General features: G+C 41.8%; 1 protein-coding gene across 1 annotated transcript; it reads right to left on the reverse strand.

Moving 5' to 3' along the window:
* Window positions 1-15,718: 15,718 nt before the first annotated feature.
* Window positions 15,719-18,098, reverse strand: LOC100194654 (ribosomal protein S27-3). Its single transcript, NM_001139738.1, is given in 6 exon segments — window positions 15,719-15,906; window positions 16,480-16,611; window positions 17,211-17,296; window positions 17,390-17,444; window positions 17,889-17,953; window positions 18,063-18,098. Coding segments are annotated over 5 exon segments (471 nt in total). The 5' UTR covers window positions 17,937-17,953; window positions 18,063-18,098; the 3' UTR covers window positions 15,719-15,756.
* Window positions 18,099-18,369: the final 271 nt, after the last annotated feature.

An 18,369-nucleotide genomic window follows, 5' to 3' on the forward strand; every position in this document is an offset into this window, starting at 1 on the left:
AATGGACAAGGACATCCCGGCCAGCCAAACCCTCCCCTAACCCGGACGGCGCTGGGCAAATTGTGCGGCGCCTCATGGGTCTCCCGGTCACGGGCGGCTGCGATACAGCCCGGTCTCGAACCAGGATCTGTAGTGACACCTTTAGCACTGCTAAACCACTGCGCCACTCAGGAGGCCCGGTATCATCTCTTTCAGGGTGAATACCTAAGGGAGAAAAATACATTACACCAGGTCAGAGGACATAACATGTTACTCTGATATCTCAAGTCTAAATGGCTTCATCTCCTTGTCTTGTTTCATCTGCACTACAATTAAAGATCTGGACATGTAAAATAATATTCCGAGTTGGCATCTATCCTACTGCTTTCACCTAGACTGTTTATAGATCAGCACAGGAGAAGCCACTTTAGACAACAACAAAAAATGTAATGCAACCCTAGCATAAATCAGAGGGAAGAATGATCTGAAGCCAAATATAAGAGATGTGAGAAAACATATGATAAATGTATGAAATTGAAGATTTGATTCTCTGACATGCAGGATAATTGTTATATTTTCTACCTTAAACCCAGGGGTGGTTCCAGGCATAAGCGACATAAGCGGTCACTTAAGGCCCCCAACCAAATATGTTATATTTTTTTAGTGGAACTCAGTCTGGGTCTCAAAATATTGTTTCGCATCAGCAGTTTTCTTTTATGTCAGTTGCTGACAGTCACTCAATTAGCCATGCCAGCTAACAATTGTTTGATTGGTAGTTCATGTATCCCAGGGGACCTCCAGGGGGCCGTTCATTGATTGTTTGTCATTCTCACTCATATCATATTAATGTGGCATAAGTCGCTACAAATGTGCAAAATAGCAGGAATTTAGAATTAATACTGCAAAAATGTCTCTCCACCCCATGGGTGGATGGGTAGAATTGCAGGAAATTGGCTGGAAAACTGAAACCTACACATTAAAAAAGCACCAATTCTAACATGATCTGGGGTTGATCATAGATTTATATAGGATGAGTGACTGAATTATATGGGCCTTTCACACCAAAAATTGTTTGGTGCGGTTTTTCTTAACTCTGGTGCACTTACCCCCATAGTTCGGTTCTTTTGGAATGGTGTGTACACTAACACTATCCGCACTCGGGAGAGCACTCGACAACGCACCGTGGTTCGCTCAAAAGGGTGGTCTCGGTCAGATTCGATACATATCGTGGTGTGGTTTGCTGCAGGTGACAACACAGTCTGGATCAAACACAGGAAAAGAACCATAGTCGCGCATATTGGTTGTTCGACTGCAAGCATTTGATAAAATGCACGCAGCATCATAACTTGAAATCTCAAACATTCTGTGAGTAGCAGTGAATTATGAGCGCATTCTATGCGGGTGGCTGCTGAATATAGTCTATTCACGTCGCAGTTAGAGCGGCTTTTTTGCACCGTTTCCTCCCCCATGTTGTTGGAAGACCAAAGCAAAAGTAATATCAAATCAAATTTTGTTGGTCTCATACACATATTTAGCAGATGTTATTGCGTGTGTAGCGAAATGCTTCTGTTCCAAGCTTCAACAGTGCAGCTGTGGTGGAAAAAGTACCCAATTTTCATACTTGAGTATAGTAAAGATACCTTAATAGAAAATTACTCAAGTAAAAAATGTGTCACCCAGTAAAATACTACTTGAGTAAAAGTCTAAACATTTGGTTTTAAATATACATATCAAAAGTAAATTGAATTGCAAAAATGTACTTTAGCATCAAAAGTAAAAGTACAAATACTAGACAGCACCCTTTTCTTGTTTTTTTAAATGTATTTAATGATAGCCAGGGACACGCTCCAACACTCAGACATAATTTACAAACCAAACATGTGTTTAGAGAGTCCACCAGATCAGAGGCAGTAGTGATGACCAGGGATGTTCTCTTGATAAGTGTGTGAATTAGACAATTTTCCTGTACTGCATTGCATTCAAAACGAGTACTTTTGGGTGTCAGGGAAAATGTATGGAGTAAAAAGTAAATTTTCTTTAGGAATGCAGTGAAGTAAAAGTTGTCAAAAATATAAATAGTAAAGTACAGATACCCCCCAAAACTACTTAAGTAGTAGTTTAAAGTGTTTTTACTTAAGTACCTTACACCACTGCAGTGCAGTAATATCTAACAATGCACATCCAAAATGTGAAAGAAGGGAATTAAGAAATATCGAAATATTAGGACGAGTGTGTTTGTGTGTGTGTATACACTACATGATCAAAAGTATGTGTACACCTGCTCGTGGAACATCTCATTCCAAAATCATAGGCATTAATATGGAGTCGGTCCCCCCCTTTGCTGCTATAACAGCCTCCACTCTTCTGGTAAGGATTTCCACCAGATGTTGGAACATTGCTGCGGGGACTTGCTTCCATTCAGCCACGAGCATTAGGGAGGTCGGGCACTGATGTTGGGTGATTAGGCCTGGCTCGCAGTTGGCGTTCCAATTCATCCCAAAGGTGTTCAATGGAGTTGAGATCAGGGCTCTGTGCAGGCCAGTCAAGTTCTTTCACACTAATCTCGACAAACCATTTCTCCATTCACCTTGCTTTGTGCACAGGGGCATTGTCATGCTGAAGCAGGAAAGGACCTACCCCAAACCTTTTTTTTAATATATATTATTATTATTTATTTTTAGGGGTTAGATCAGCTTTAATATTGCCGATAGATTGTAGCTTCCATTAATGTAAATGTTTGCATCACTTCCAATCCCCTATGTATATTTTAACAAAGATATATACACACATATCAATACAGCTTTTTAAAATATATATATATACACATTTCCTTTATTACCCTCCAACCCTACCACCCCTCCCCCAATTGGAGCAAACTAGTGAACAACAACACTTGGGCCTGTATTTCCAGCTTATACATACCAACTGTTGCCACAACATTGGAAACACAGAATCGTCTAGAATGTCATTGTATGCTGTTGCATTAAATTTCCCTTCACTGGAACTAAGGGGCCTAGTGTAAGAGAGTTAAAAATGTAGTCTTGGTTATATGTGAGTTTCACCTAAATTAAGTAGTCTACCAGTGTTGGAGCCTCCTAGTGGTTAAAGGTGTCACTGCAGATCTGGTATAATGTATAATGCTGATGTTCTCCAGCGGACAAACCTTTTCCTATGCTGGAGAACCTGTCATGTTTGCAGTGATCCTTGTGCATGTCGGAAGACATTCATACGTTGTGTCTGTCTTCCAGGAATAAACGAGACCCAAAAGCAAGTCCTATGTCAGTCATCCAGCCAAACAGCTTAGTTACACTGGTGCTGTGACCCGTGTCTGCAGCCTTGGTGGCGAGCAGAAGCTCCACAGGTCAGAGTGTACCAAAAAACAGTCCTTCTCCAGAGACGAGGTCTCTGCAATCCTTGAGACACACCGTTTGTGGGAGTGCGGTGCCAGGTCACGTGCCATGGATGTGCTACAGCACCTTCCCCAATTAGTGATGCCTAATGGGGAGAGCTACGTAATGGACAGCTGGGCGACACCGTCCTCTCGAGGGTGCTTTATTATGTGGAGCGAGGCCGACGTCCCTCCAGAAGAGAAAAGGTCAAGGAGTCTGTGATGGTCCTCAGGTACCTCAAGCACTGGGAGAAACTGACAACGTGTGAAAGGCCGTACCTATTCACGGACAAAATCCTAAGCGGGACAGCACGAAATGAGACGGAGAGATCTGACTTAAATAAAAAATAAACTGTATTGGGTGGTTTTCTTTCAACTCTCCCCGGGGCAGTACAAGCAAAGGCCAGGGTAATGGCTGAACAATCTTTTTTTTTAAATAACCGCCAGTTGGTACTAAACGCAAAACCAACAGCTTGATCCGAACATATAACAGGGAATCATATTGTTGTGGAATTCGCTGTAGCCTCTGGCTCATCACTCAGCCTCCCTCTGCCCCTTAAGTCCGGTCCTTAAGAGAGCACAAACAAAATTTGTCAATTGACCTCAGGTGAGCTCATCAGGAGAGGGCGCAGTCGGACCACTTGATCCGGCTGATCCCTCACACATTCTCTATCAATTGTCAAAAGATAAAATTTCTAAGAAGAGACACCAGGTTGTCGTTCCTGACTCCTTCAAGTCTGAGGTCTTACAAGGCATCCATTACAGTGCAGGTCATCAAGGGCATTTAAGGAGCTTGAGTCTGGCCCCACATCGACAGACATGTCAAGGGCTACATGCGTCAGTGTCCCCAATATGTCATCAGTAAAACAGCAGATCCTGAAGGAAGAGCCCCTTTAGTGAGTATGAAAACCTCTGCGCCTTTAGGAGATTATGTGCATTGACTTCTGGTCTGCAGACGATTCTAAGAACAAAACAAGTCAGTTGATGTACTAGTTGTCACAGATAATTTTACCAGGTTAGCCCAAGCATTCCCTTGCCATGATCAGTCTGCAAAACAAGTGGCGAAGAAACTTTGGGACAAGAACTTCTGCATTAATGGATTCCCTGAGAGAATGAATTCTGACCAAGGTGCTTCGTTTGAGGTTCAGTTGATAAGTCAGCTCTTGAAAGTGGCTGGTGTCAAGAAGTCCCACAACGCCTTATCACCCCATGTGTAACGGCAGCATTGAGTGTTTTAACAGAACGCTGGGAAACATGATCCATGCTCTCCCGTCTAATGTGAAGCACAACTGGCCGCAATACCTTCAGACCTTGATGTACATGTATACCTGTACAGTAAATGAGACCACTGGTTATCCCCCATTTTATTTGATGTATGGTAGGGTCCCACATCTCTCTGATGATGCATTGTTCAAAAACATCCTGAATGACCGAGAGATTAGTACTTATGACAGCTACGTAGTATCTCTGACCAAAGACCTTCAGACAGCCATGGTTGTTGCTCAGGACCACATCGACAAAGAGCAGAGTCTTCAAGCAAATGTATCTAAGCACAGTGTCAAAGGGAAGTCAAATAACCAATTTCCACTACTCTAGGGTCCAATAGCGGCGAGCTTTACACTACTCCAGACAACGCTTGGCATTGCACATGGTGATCTTAGGCGTGTGTGCGGCTGCTCGGCCATGGAAACCCATTTCATGAAGCTCCCAACAAAAAGTTATTGTGCTGACGTTGCTTCCAGAGCAGTTTGGAACTTTGTAGTGAGTGTTGCAACCGAGGACAGAAGATTTTCACATGCTACGCGCTTCAGTGTCATTCAACGAGCTCTTCAGTAAGGCCATTTTACTACAAATGTTTTTCAGAACGGGGAATGATGACTCTGCAGTCCCTGGGCGGAAAACAGTAGCGCATTTGGATAGTGGTCGATCTCAGAACAATGACACGGGTGCGCGCGTGCACGTGAAGAGTCCATTTTACATTTCCAGTGACAAAAAAATTCAAAATAATCCATTACCGTACTTCCCGTTCTGGCGCCTTCTGAGAGCCTATGGGAGCGTTAGAAAATGTCACGTTACAGCAGAGATCCCCTGTTTTGGATAGAGATGATCAAGAAGGCCAAGAAATGGTCAGAGAGGGCGCTTCCTGTTTGGAATCTTCTCAGGTTTTGGCCTGCCATATGAGTTCTGTTATACTCAGACACCATTCAAACAGTTTTAGAAACTTTAGGGTGTTTTCTACCCACATCTACTAATTATATGCATATTCTAGTTTCTGGACAGGAGTAATAACCAGATTAAATCGGGTACGTTTTTTTATCCGGCTGTGAAAATACTGCCCCCTATCCTAAACAGGTTAAACAGCTTGGAAAATTCCAGAAAATGATGTCATGGCTTTAAAAGCTTCTGATAGGCTAATTGACATACTTTGAGTCAATTGAAGGTGTACCTGTGGATGTATTTCAAGGCCTACCTTCAAACTCAGTGCCTCTTTGCTTGACATCATGGGAAAATCAAAATAAATCAGCCAAGCCCTCAGAACAAAATTGTAGACCTCCACAAGTCTGGTTCATCCTTGGGAGACATTTCCAAACGCCTGAAGGTACCACGTTCATCTGTACAAACAATAGTACACAAGTATAAACACCATGGGACCTATCAGCCGTCATTCCACTCAGGAAAAAGATGCGTTCTGTCTCCTAGAGATGAACATACTTTGGTGCGAAAAGTGCAAATCAATCCCAGAACAACAGCAAAGGACCTTGTGAAGATGCTGGAGGAAACAGGTGCAAAAGTATCTATATCCACAGTAAAACGAGTCTTATATCAACATAACCTGAAAGGCTGCTCAGCAAGGAAGAATCCACTGCTCCAAAACCGCCATAAAAAAGCCAGACTACAGTTTGCAACTGCACATGGGGACAAAGATCGTACTTTCTGGAGAAATGTCCTCTGGTCTGATGAAACAAAAATAGAACTGTTTGGCCATAATGACCATTGTTATGTTTGGAGGAAAAAGGGGGATTCTTGCAAGCCGAAGAACACCATCCCAACCGTGAAACATGGTAGTGGCAGCATCATGTTGTGGGGGTGCTTTGGGACGTGAGCGTCCCACACTATTCAACAGCCAGTGAAATAGCATGGTGCGAAATGCAAAACAGCAAAAATCTCTTATTTTACTTTTCTCAAACAATCAACTATTTTACACCATTTTAAAGATAAGACTCTCGTTAATCTAACCACATTGTCCGATTTCAAAAAGGCTTTATGGCGAAAGCATAGAATTAGATTGTTAGGACATAAACTTCACAAGAAAATCCACACAGCCATTTTCCAAGCAAGGACATGCATCATAAAAAACAAAAGTAGAGCTAAAATATTCACTAACCTTTGATGATCTTCATCAGATGGCACTCATAGGACTTCATGTTATACAATACATGTATGTTTTGCTCGATAAAGTTCATATTTATATCCAAAAACAGCATTTTACATTGGCGCGTGATGTTCAGAAAATGTATTCCCACCAAAACTCCCAGTGAATGTGCACATCAATTTACAAAAATACTCATCATAAACGTTGATAAAATTTACAAGTTATTGAAAGAATTATAGATGCACTACTCCTTGACGCAACCGCTCTGTCAGATTTCAAAATAACGGAGAAAGCACATTGTTCAATATTCTGAGTACATAGCTCAGCCATCGAAGCATGCTAAACAGCTACCCGCCAAGTTCTGGCATCAACAAAACTCTGAATTAGTATTATAAATATTCTCTTACCTTTGCTGATCTTCGTCAGAATGCACTCCGAGGACTCCTACTTCCACAAGAAATGTTTGTTTTGTTGGAAATACTCCATATTTATGTCCAAATACCTCCGTTTTGTTCGTGCGTTCAGATCACTATCCAAAGCCATAATGCGCGAGCGCAGTAGCAGAGACGAAAAGTCAAAATGTTCCATTACTGGTCGTGGAAACATGTCAACGTTGTTTACAATCAATCCTTGGGGTATTTTTAACATAAGACGTCGATAATATTCCAACCGGACAATAGCGTATTCATTACAGAAGAAAAAGGAGGGGCGCACTCACGGGATCGCGCACACCAAGTCCTTTGTCCATAGGCAGTCCACTCATTGACTGAGCTACTATTCTCTGCCCAGTAACAGCAGAAGGATGGAACTTTCTGAAGGCTGTTGACAGCCAATAGAAGCCTTAGGAAGTGCAACGTGACCCCACAGACACTGTAGTTTCGATAGGGATTCAAAAGAAGAACTACAATTCTCAGATTTCCACACTTCCTGGTTGGATTTTTCTCACGTTTTTGCCTGCCATATGAGGTCTGTTATACTCACAGACATCATTCAAACAGTTTTAGAAACATAATAATATGCAAATATTTGACTCTGGGCCCGAGTACTAGGCAGTTTACTCTGGGCACGCTTTTCATCCGAAATCAAAAATACTGCCATCATACCCTAAAAGGTTAAGGACAACTAAAGTCAAGGTATTGGGGTGGACATCACAAAGCCCTGACCTCAATCCTATAGAAATGTGTGTGCAGAACTGATAAAGCGTGTGTGAGCAAGGAGGCCTACAAACCTGAGTCAGTTACACCAGCTCTGTCAGGAGGAATGGGCCAAAATTCACCCAACTTATTGTGGGAAGCTTGTGGAAGGCTACCCGAAACGTTTGACCCAAGTTAAACAATTTAAAGGCAATGCTACCAAAACCTAATTGAGTGTATGTAAACTTCTGACCCACTGGGAACGTGATGAAAGAAATAAAAGCTGAAATAAATAATTCTCTCTACTATTATTCTGACATTTCACATTCTTAAAATAAAGTTGTGATCCTAACTGACCTAAGACAGGGAATTTTTACTAGGATTAAATGTCAAGAATTGTGAAAACTGAGTTTAAATGTATTTGGCTAAGGTGTATGTAAACTTCCGACCTCAACTGTATATAGTACAAGTCAGAAGTTTGGACACACCTACTCATTCCAGGGTTTTTCTTTATTTTTACTATTTTCTACATTGTAGAATAATAGTGACATCAAAACTATGAAATAACACATATGGAATCATGTAGTAATCAAAAAAGGGTTAAACAAATCAAAACCATCATAGCGCTTGATGGTTTTTGCGGCTGCACTTGAAGAAACTTTCAAAGTTCTTCAAATTTTCCAGATTGACTGACCTTCATGTCTTAACGTAATGATGGACTGTCGTTTCTCTTTGTATATATGAGCTGTTATTGCTATAATATGGACTTGGCCTTTTACCAAATAGGGCTATCTTCTGTATACCAACCCTACCTTGTCACAATTAATTGTCTCAAACGTATTAAGGAAAAAGAGGCACACCTGTTAATTGAAATACATTCCAGGTGCCAAGAGTGTGCAAAGCTGTCATCAAGGCTGGCTACTTTGAAGAATCTGAAATATAAAATATTTTTTGATTTGTTTAACACTTCTTTGTTTACTACATGATTCCATGTGTTATTTCATAGTTCTGATGTCTAAACTATTATTCTACAATGTTGAAAATAGTACAAATGAAGAAAAACCCTGGACTGAGTAGGTATGTCCAAACTTTTGCCTGGTACTGTACGAACATACACTACCGTTCAAAAGTTTGGGGTCACTTAGAAATGTCTTTGTTTTTAAAAGAAAGCACATTTTTTGTCCAATAAAATAACATCAAATTGATCAGAAATACAGTGTAGACATTGTTAATGTTGTAAATGACTATTGTAGCTGGAAACAGCTGATTTTGAATGGAATATAAACATAGGTGTACAGAGGCCCATTATCAGCAACCATCACTCCTGTGTTGCAATGGTACATTGTGTTAGCTAATCCAAGTTTATCATTTTAAAAGGCTAATTGATCATTAGAAAACCCTTTTGCAATTATGTTAGCACAGCTGAAAACTGTTGTTCTCATTAAAGAAGCAATAAAACTTGCCATCTTTAGGCTAGTTGAGTATCTGGAGCATCAGCGGGTTCGATTACAGGTTCAAAATGGCCAGCAACAAAGCACTTTCTTCTGAAACTCGTCAGTCTATTCTTGTTCTGAGAAATGAAGGCGAGAAATTGCCAAGAAAATGAAGATCTCGAACAACGCTGTGAACTACTCCCTTCACAGAACAACGCATACTGTCTCTAACCAGAATAGAAAGAGGCCCCTGGTGCACAACTGAGGAAGAGGACAAGTACATTAGAGTGTCTAGTTTGAGAAACAGATGCCTCACAAGTCCTCAACTGGCAGCTTCATGAAATAGTACCCGCAAAACACCAGTCTCAACGTCAACAGTGAAGAGGTGACTCTGGGATGCTGGGATTCTAGGCAGAGTTCCTCTGTCCAGTGTTCTTTTGCCTATTTTAATATTTTATTTTTATTGACCAGTCTGAGATATTGCTTTTTCTTTGCAACTCTGCCTAGAATTTTTTTTTCTTCTCAATCTTCACACAATACCCCATAATGACAAAGCGAAAACAGGTTTTAGAAATGTTTGCAAATTTATAAAAAGAAAAAAGAAATACCTTATTTCCTTAAGTATTCTAACCCTTTGCTATGAGACTCAAAATTGAGCTCAGGTGCATCCTGTTTCCATTGATCATCCTTGATGTTTCTACGACTTGATTGGAGTCCACCTGTGGGTAAATTCAATTGATTGGACATGATTTGGAAAGGCACACACCTGTCTATATAAGGTCCCACAGGTGACATTGCATGTCAGATCAAAAACCAAGCCATGAGGTCGAAGGAATTGTCCGTAGAGCTCCGAGACAGGATTGTGTCGAGGCACAGATCTGAGGAAGGGAACCAAAATATTTCTGCAGCATTGAAGGTCCTCAAGAACACAGCCTCCATCCTTCTTAAATGGAAGACATTTGGAACCACCAAGACTTCCTGGAGCTGGCAGCCTGGCAAAACTGATCAATTGGGGGAGAAGGGCCTTGGTCAGGGAGGTGACCAAGAACCCGATGGTCACTGACAGAGCTCCTCAGTAAAAGGCACAACAGCCCGCTTGGAGTTTGCCAAAAGGCACCTAAAGGATTCTCAGATTATGAGAAACAAGATTCTCTGGTCGCATGAAACCAATATTGAACTCTTTGGCTTGAATGCCAAGCGTCACGCCTGGAGGAAACCTGGCACCATCCCTACGGTGAAGCATGGTGATGGCAGCATCATACTGTGGGGATGTTATTCAGCAGCAGGGAATGGGAGACTAGTCAGGATTGAGGGAAAGATGAACGGAGCAAAGTACAGAGAGATCCTTGATGAAAACTAGCTCCAGAGCGCTCAGGACCTCAGACTGGGGCGAAGGTTCACCTTCCAACAGGACAACGACCCTAAGCACACAGCCAAGACAACGCAGGAGTGGCTTCAGGACAAGTCTCTGAATGTCCTTGAGTGACACAGCCAGCCAGAGACCGGACTTGAACCCCTTTCGAACAGCTCTGGAGAGACCTGAAAATAGCTGTGCAGCGGCACTACTCATCCAACGAGCTTGAGAGGATATGCAGAAAAGAATGGGAGAAACTCCCCAAATACAGGTGTGCCAAGCTTGTAGCGTCATACCAAAAAAGACTCTAGGCTGTAATTTCTCCCAAAGGTGCTTCAACAAAGTACTGAGCAAAGGGTCTGAATACTTATGTAAATGTGATTTCAGTTTTTTTGCTTTGTCATTATGGGGTATTGTATGTAGATTGATGAGGAAAAAAACGATTTAATACATTTTTGAATAAGGCTGATGTAAAGTCAAGCGGTCTGAATACTTTCCGAATGCACTGTATATACACACACGAAAGTATGTGGACACCACTCCAAATTAGTCAGTTTGTCAAATTTCTGTTCTGCTAGAGCTGCGCCGGTCAACTGTAAGTGTTGTTATTGTGAAGTGGAAAGTCTAGGAGCAACAACGACTCAGCCCCGAAGTGGTAGGCCACACATGCTCACAGAACGGGACCGCTGAGTGCTCAAGCGCGTAAAAATGGCCTGTTCTCGGTCAGAACGGTCCCGACTGTTCGTCGGGAGCTTCATGAAATGGGTTTGAATGGCCGAGCAGCCGCACACAAGCCTAAGATCATCATGCGCAATAACAAGTGTCGGCTGGAGTGGTGTAAAGCTCGTTGCCATTGGACTCTGGAGCAGTGGAAACGTGTTCTCTGGAGTGATGAATCATGCTTCACCATCTGGCAGTCCAACGGATGAATCTGGGTATGGCGGATGCCAGGAGAACGCTACCTGCCCGAATGCATAGTGCCAACTGTAAAGGTTTTCATGGTTCGGGCTAGGCCACTTAGTTCCAGTGAAGGGAAATCTTAACGCTACAGCATATAATGACATTCTAGATGATTCTGTGCCTCCAACATTGTGGCAACATGATGATTGACGATTCTGTGCCTTCATGCACAAAGCGAGGTCCATACAGAAATGCTTTGACAAGATCGGTGTGGAAGAACTTGACTGGCCTGCACAGAGCCCTGACCTCAACCCCATCGAACACCTTTGGGATGAATTGGAACGCCGACTGTGATCCAGGCCTAATCGCCCAACATCAGCAATAGAGGGAGTGCAGTGATGTAGTGTTCACAACTAAATAATCATTGTGGAATCTGAAAAGACACGTATCCCGAAGGCATGATGGTATACTTCTTTATTTTACTAGGCAAGGCAGTTAAGAGCAAATTCTTATTTACAAGGAGCGGCCTACCCCGGCCAAGCCCTCCCTTAACCTGGACGACGCTGGACCATTTGTGTACCGCCCTATGGGACTCCCGATCACGGCCGGTTGTGATACAGCCTGGGATCGAACCCGGGTCTGTAGTGACACTTCTAGCAGTGCCTTACAGGCTGCCCAAACCGGACACGTCGTGTGCGCGATCGTCGCAAAATACATTTAGAAATCCATGTTATTCAACACTGCTCGCGCGCGCCAACGAACGTCTGCGATTGAAAGTCCTGCCTCTCCCATCTCCTCATTGGTTTATAGAAGCAGGTACCCACGTGCCATCTCCTTGGTTATTGGATATACCCACATGGGTGATTGAAAGACGAACTGTTTTGCCGATAGTCGTGGTAATACTATGAATGTTTAGATGCCAATCAACATATAAGTTCAAAGATGAAAAAGCCTGGAAGGAGGAGAGAACTAAACTATTTGGTTGGCCGTTTTATGTGTGGATTAATTGGCGGAGTAGAGGAGCTTGTGCATTTCAGGTAAAATAACAACTCAAGGTTTATATCACAGGACAAATTAGGTAGCAACAGGCAGCTAGCTAAATAGGACAAGTTAGCTAGCAAGTGCAAGCTAACTAGCTAAATTGCTATACATGTTTAATGATTTTCGACCTGTCCCCAAATTAATGTGATTGGTTCAGTTTGTTTTGATATTTTTAACCTGCGTGTCGTGATCGCGTTTGGTGTAGGGTGACAAAATAAATGTATGCACGATAGCGCACGCGCGCAGCCGGTTTGGGTTCCGTGTTAGAACGCTGCACCACTTAAGATACGTACTACGTGCACATGCTAAAAGAAAGGAACAAGGTGGGTAGATAATTGTGTCATTGTAGCAATGCATTTCAAAACAGAAAAATCTGATCTCTTAAACGTTAAATTCATTTTTGTTCTATTATCTATACAATAGGCCTTGCATATTTCCAAGTTCAATGAGCTTTCCGTTTTGATTGGGTTATTTTGCCTAAAACCCTTTAGGCCTACCTATAGAAATGTTTTAAAAAACAACTCTGCATCTCTGCCCAGCCTGGCAAGAGTGGCAAAAGGGTGTTAAGCATCCCCAGTGGCTCTGCAAGTGTAGAGAGGGTATTCTCCGCTGCTGGCCTGCTCAACAGGCACCATCACATGAGCCTGAAGCCACAGACCAAACTTGTGTTTCTAAAAATGAATTCTTAAAATGAATTCAAAGGCACTAATGAGTCATTGTTCGTTTAATTTGTATTTAATTCTAAGTCACAGCCTATATGCGCAATTTATAGACAATAATTATTTAATACAACGAAATGTTTAAATGCTGAGGGCTTTATGTCCCTACCAGCCTATTGTGTTGCACTCGCAAATGCTTCATAATGTATTTCTTTGTAGACTATAGCCTTGGAATAATTCATTTTCGTTCCTTCTTACATGCTGACCACACTGCTTGCGTCGCAAAATAAATGTACACATACATGTTATTCAATCATTGCACCCACACTGCTCACGTGCGCCTATGAGCGTTTGCGTTGCCAGGCAATAGAAGTTGCTTCTATTTGTGGCGTAGAATACACTTAGAAGCATATGCCCACGTGCCATCTCCTCATTGGTTATACCCACGTGGGCGATTGAAAGATGAACGGAGGTCGGTTGTGGTAATAGTCCAGTCTCACTATTGTTATTTTACTGCTGCTCTTTAAATTACTTGTTACTTTTATTTCTTGTTTGTATTTTTTTAACTGCATTGTTGGTTAAGGGCTCATAAGTAAGCATTTCACTGTTGTATTTGGCGCATGTGACTAATACAATTTGATAATACACCTTATGAAAGTTAGTTGCCAATCGCCATATAAAGTCTAAAGAATAAAAGCCTGGAAGGAGGAGAGATTAGAAATGATTTGGTTGACCGTTTTATTTGTGGATTAATTGTCGGAGTAGAGGACCTTGTATTTCAGGTAAAATAACAACTCAATGTGTATATCCCAGGACAAATAGGACAAATTAGTTAGCAACTGCAAGCTAGCTAAATTGGCAAAATGTTAAATGCTTTTCAACCTGTCCCCAAATTAATATAATTGGTTGAGTTTGTTTTGATATTTCAACCTGCATGTCGTGAACGCGTTTGGTGTGAGGGACAAAATCTATTTGTGAGCGCGTCAGGTTTGGGAATGGTGTTAGGCTCCCTGTCTGGCTCCTGACCTATTTGGTGTTTATATGCTGTTTAATATGACATGTAACCTATTTTAAAAAACATATTTAATCATCTCTTACCTTGCTTGATGACTGTGGGCATTTTTTGCTTTTGTTGTTCTAAATAGACACGGCTAGAAGGGCCATATTAGATTGGGTAGAAATGCAGGAAATTAGCTTTAGAAAAACGGTTATGTCCCCCCACTTCTAAAACCAAAGTTGCGCCCTTGCCCTTATCACTCATCAGTTTTTTCACAGTTCCATCCCGTTATAGGTGCCTCCATCCAACGAAACTACACTTCCCAAGTTGCACTTACACACACAGGTGTTCGGAGCATGCTAGATAGCTAATTAGCACAGGTGGTCGCCTCATCTAGTCTGTTTTCCGTAAACAAGCGCTGTAACATCGAGATATGGCCGCTTGGGAACACTAACTCAATGTAGTGGAACTTAGTCATACGTTCTGGCTTGTTTCAACCATCTCAGCAAAGGAACTCTGTAGTTCTGTCAGAGCGTTTGAGGTTCTTGGTCAGCTCTAACCAATCTTGGTACTTCCATATTTTTTTCAATTTCCCAGTGATAACACTGTGCTCTTGGAAACTTTCAATCTGGAAATTGTTATATACCCTTCCCCAGATATGCCCCATTACTATTCTCTGAGAACTGACAGTTCCTTGGACTTCGTTGTATAGTTTCTGCTATGACATGTACTGTAAACATTGGGACCTTATGTGTTTCTCTTTAAATCATGTCCAATCAAGTTGTAACGACATCAAATGAAATTGGATGCGCAAGAGCTCAATTTAGTGTCATAGCAAAAGGATGTTAATACTTAAGTAAATTACATCTGCAAACATTCCTAAAAATAGCACTTTTTCATTATGGGGTACTACTGTTTTAACTAGACAAGCCAGTTAAGAAAAATTTACAATGATGGCCTACCCCTAACGACGCTGGGCCAATTGTGATAGCCTGGAATCGAACCAGGGTCTGTAGTGACACCTGTAGGACAGATGCAGTGTCTTAGAGCCCCTTCACCCATGTGTAGATTATGAATACTTTCTGAAGTCACAGTACTTCAAAAATAACAAAGTTCTGTTCAAAAACAGTGTGGTGGCAGGTAGCCTAGTGGTTAGAGCGTTGGGCCAGTAACTGAAAGGTTGCTAGATCGAATTCCCGAGCTGTAAATATCCTCCGTTCTGCCCCTGAACAAGGCAGTTAACCCATCATTGTAAATAAGAATTGATTTAACTAGGCAAGTCAGTTAAGAACAAAGGTTCAATTTAAAATAGGCCTACACCAAGCCCATATTTAGAAAATGCTAATGCTTAAACCAAGAACTACTTGTAGCCCTGCGAATAATATTCCTCCGGAAATGTGATAATTGGTTTACCCATCTCATTCATATCCAGTGTGAAAACATAGGAATCAAGCCATCAGTGATTGGTGAAAACATTTTATTTAGTCCAGTCCATTAGTTTACTTGTCCTCAGGCTTGTTGAAGCAGTAAGTGAGGCAGCACTTGCCACAGTAGTGCCTATCGAAGTGGCTGGCCATGAACACACCAGCGCCACACTCTTCAGCTGGACACTCACGACGCAGACGGTGGATCTTGCCGTTTTCATCAACCTGAAGAGACACCATGGAAGCCATAAGTATAGCAACAGAACACGCACACAAACGAGACAGTGACTTAAGTAGAGCACAACAGCAAATGTTTTGCAACAAAACAAATTCCCTCTTAACACAAACCTCATTGACAAGAAATTTGACACCACAGTAAGGATATTCATTGCAAACTAGCTTTGTTTATGCCTAATAACACTGGCCTACGTATACCAGATATTTTAAAAATAGTTATATTTAAATTTACTTCTGGAGCCAGTAACAAAATGTCTACAAAACAAATGCTGGCTCTATTCACTAGACCAAGGATTTTTAAACAATGGGTCAGGACCCAAAGTGTGCCCTGGGCATGCGAGGTGGGTCGAGTTATGAAAATACTAAATGTCATTGAAGGAAAATATGGGTAACGGGAGGCCGGTCAATTTCTAATTTGGGTCTCTAGCTGAAAAAGTTTAAGATCCACTGCACTAGAGACTAGTGGCAGAAAACAGCCAAATTGACAGACCCCTTTGTTATCTATTAGACTAGTTATCAGCAATCAAGGAAATGGGTCAGGTTGTGATCCAGCGCATTTACCTTGTAGTACTTGAGCACTGCGAGCTTGACCTTCTTCCTCTTGTGCTTGTTCTTTTTGGGAGTGGTGTAGGACTTCTTCTTCCTCTTCTTGGCACCCCCACGCAGTCTCAGCACCAAATGCAGAGTGGACTCCTGCAAGAAAAAGCAATTCAGTTAAGCCAGAAAGACCAACAAACGGCAATGGCTTCAGTGGTCAATGCTGCATATGACAATCTAAGAATAAATACTTATTTGGGCTGTATGATTGTAGAGAGAAATTAAAATATAAACCTAATGAGTATTCAGCTGTCCCAGAATTAACCAAAAGAAAAATAGCAATACAATAAGTTGGGCCAGTAACCGAAGCCATCTAGGTGAAAAATGGCGATGTGCCCTTGAGTAAGGCACTTAACCATAATAGCTCTGGATAAGAGCATCTGCTAAAAAACTAAAACGTCAAATTAAACCCTGCTGAGAAACAATGGTGTCCGTATCTAATCTACCACAAACAATAATTTCTGATGGCAATACATGTTGCATTAAAACATTCTGAAATATCATGCGTGGACCGAATATTCAGCATGCATTACTTTTAGATATGATCTGAAACATTTTAAGATGAAAGCAAGGCTGAGAACTCCTGGTCAACAGGAATGGTGTTGTGGACTTCAGTGATGTATTCTACTTCCTGCAACACATTTACTAAAGTGTAGTATTGTCAAATGTTTCCCAAGGTGAAATTGTCAGCTCACCTTCTGAATGTTGTAGTCGGACAGTGTGCGTCCATCCTCCAGCTGCTTACCAGCGAAGATCAACCTCTGCTGATCGGGAGGGATACCTTGAGAGAGAGACAAGAGGGTGAGTTCAATCTTTCAGGCAGCCACTTCATGCAATTCCAAGGATGACAAGGGGGGAAAAAAGGTGCAATTACCTTCTTTGTCTTGGATTTTGGCCTTGACATTTTCAATGGTGTCTGAAGGCTCAACCTGCATATAACATTAGAGAACCTGTCTTGAAACAGTAGCCCAATGAACTAACTACCAGCCAAATGGCAATAACAAATGACTCATAAGTACATCTACATTAATGCAGAAGGATATTATTATATAACTAAGATAAGTTGCCGAGCTGTACCGGTCATTTACACGTGTATACGCAGGGCCATGCTACTAAAATGTAGTTAGCTACTGGTAGCCAACTAGCTAGCAGTTCAGAATAAAAGACCGGTAACCAAGTCGGCATGTTCTGGTAGGCTATTAACAACTACTGTCCAATAAAGATGAGGGAACTTGCAAATGTGTTTATACCTGGTGAATTGCTATACCGCACTATAGGCTGATTTTAAGTGTTACCTAGCCAGCTAGTTTGCTAAAGAATGCATGCGCCGCTATTAGAGGCAGGAAGCACTACACCAAATCCGAAGTACCTACCTCGAGGGTTATAGTCTTCCCCGTGAGGGTTTTGACGAAAATCTGCATCTTGGCGATCAATCCACCTGCACACAAGAACGACAGTGTTGGAAGTACAACTATATCAGCTAAAACACGATCTACAATGTCGTTATTGTGGTAAATAATTGCTTAAAATGGAGAGCACGATCTTACCACCGGTCTCCTACTAATGGCGGATCATGAGAAGAGGGCTTTCCAAGCGTGCGACGGGGTTTTCTCGGCTCGTCTGCAGGGAGTAGGCGTCAAATAAAATGCCTGTTCAAAAACACCCCTCAGAAAAATGCATAATACATCACACTTTTTATTTATTTTTTTATTTATTTCACCTTTATTTAACCAGGTAGTCAAGTTGAGAACAAGTTCTCATTTACAATTGCGACCCTGCCAAGATAAAGCAAGCAGTTTGACACATACAACACAGAGTTACACATGGAGTAAAACAAACATACAGTCAATAATA

The sequence above is a fragment of the Salmo salar genome, chromosome ssa01, assembly GCF_905237065.1.
Source record: "Salmo salar chromosome ssa01, Ssal_v3.1, whole genome shotgun sequence".
Lineage (NCBI taxonomy): Eukaryota > Metazoa > Chordata > Actinopteri > Salmoniformes > Salmonidae > Salmo > Salmo salar.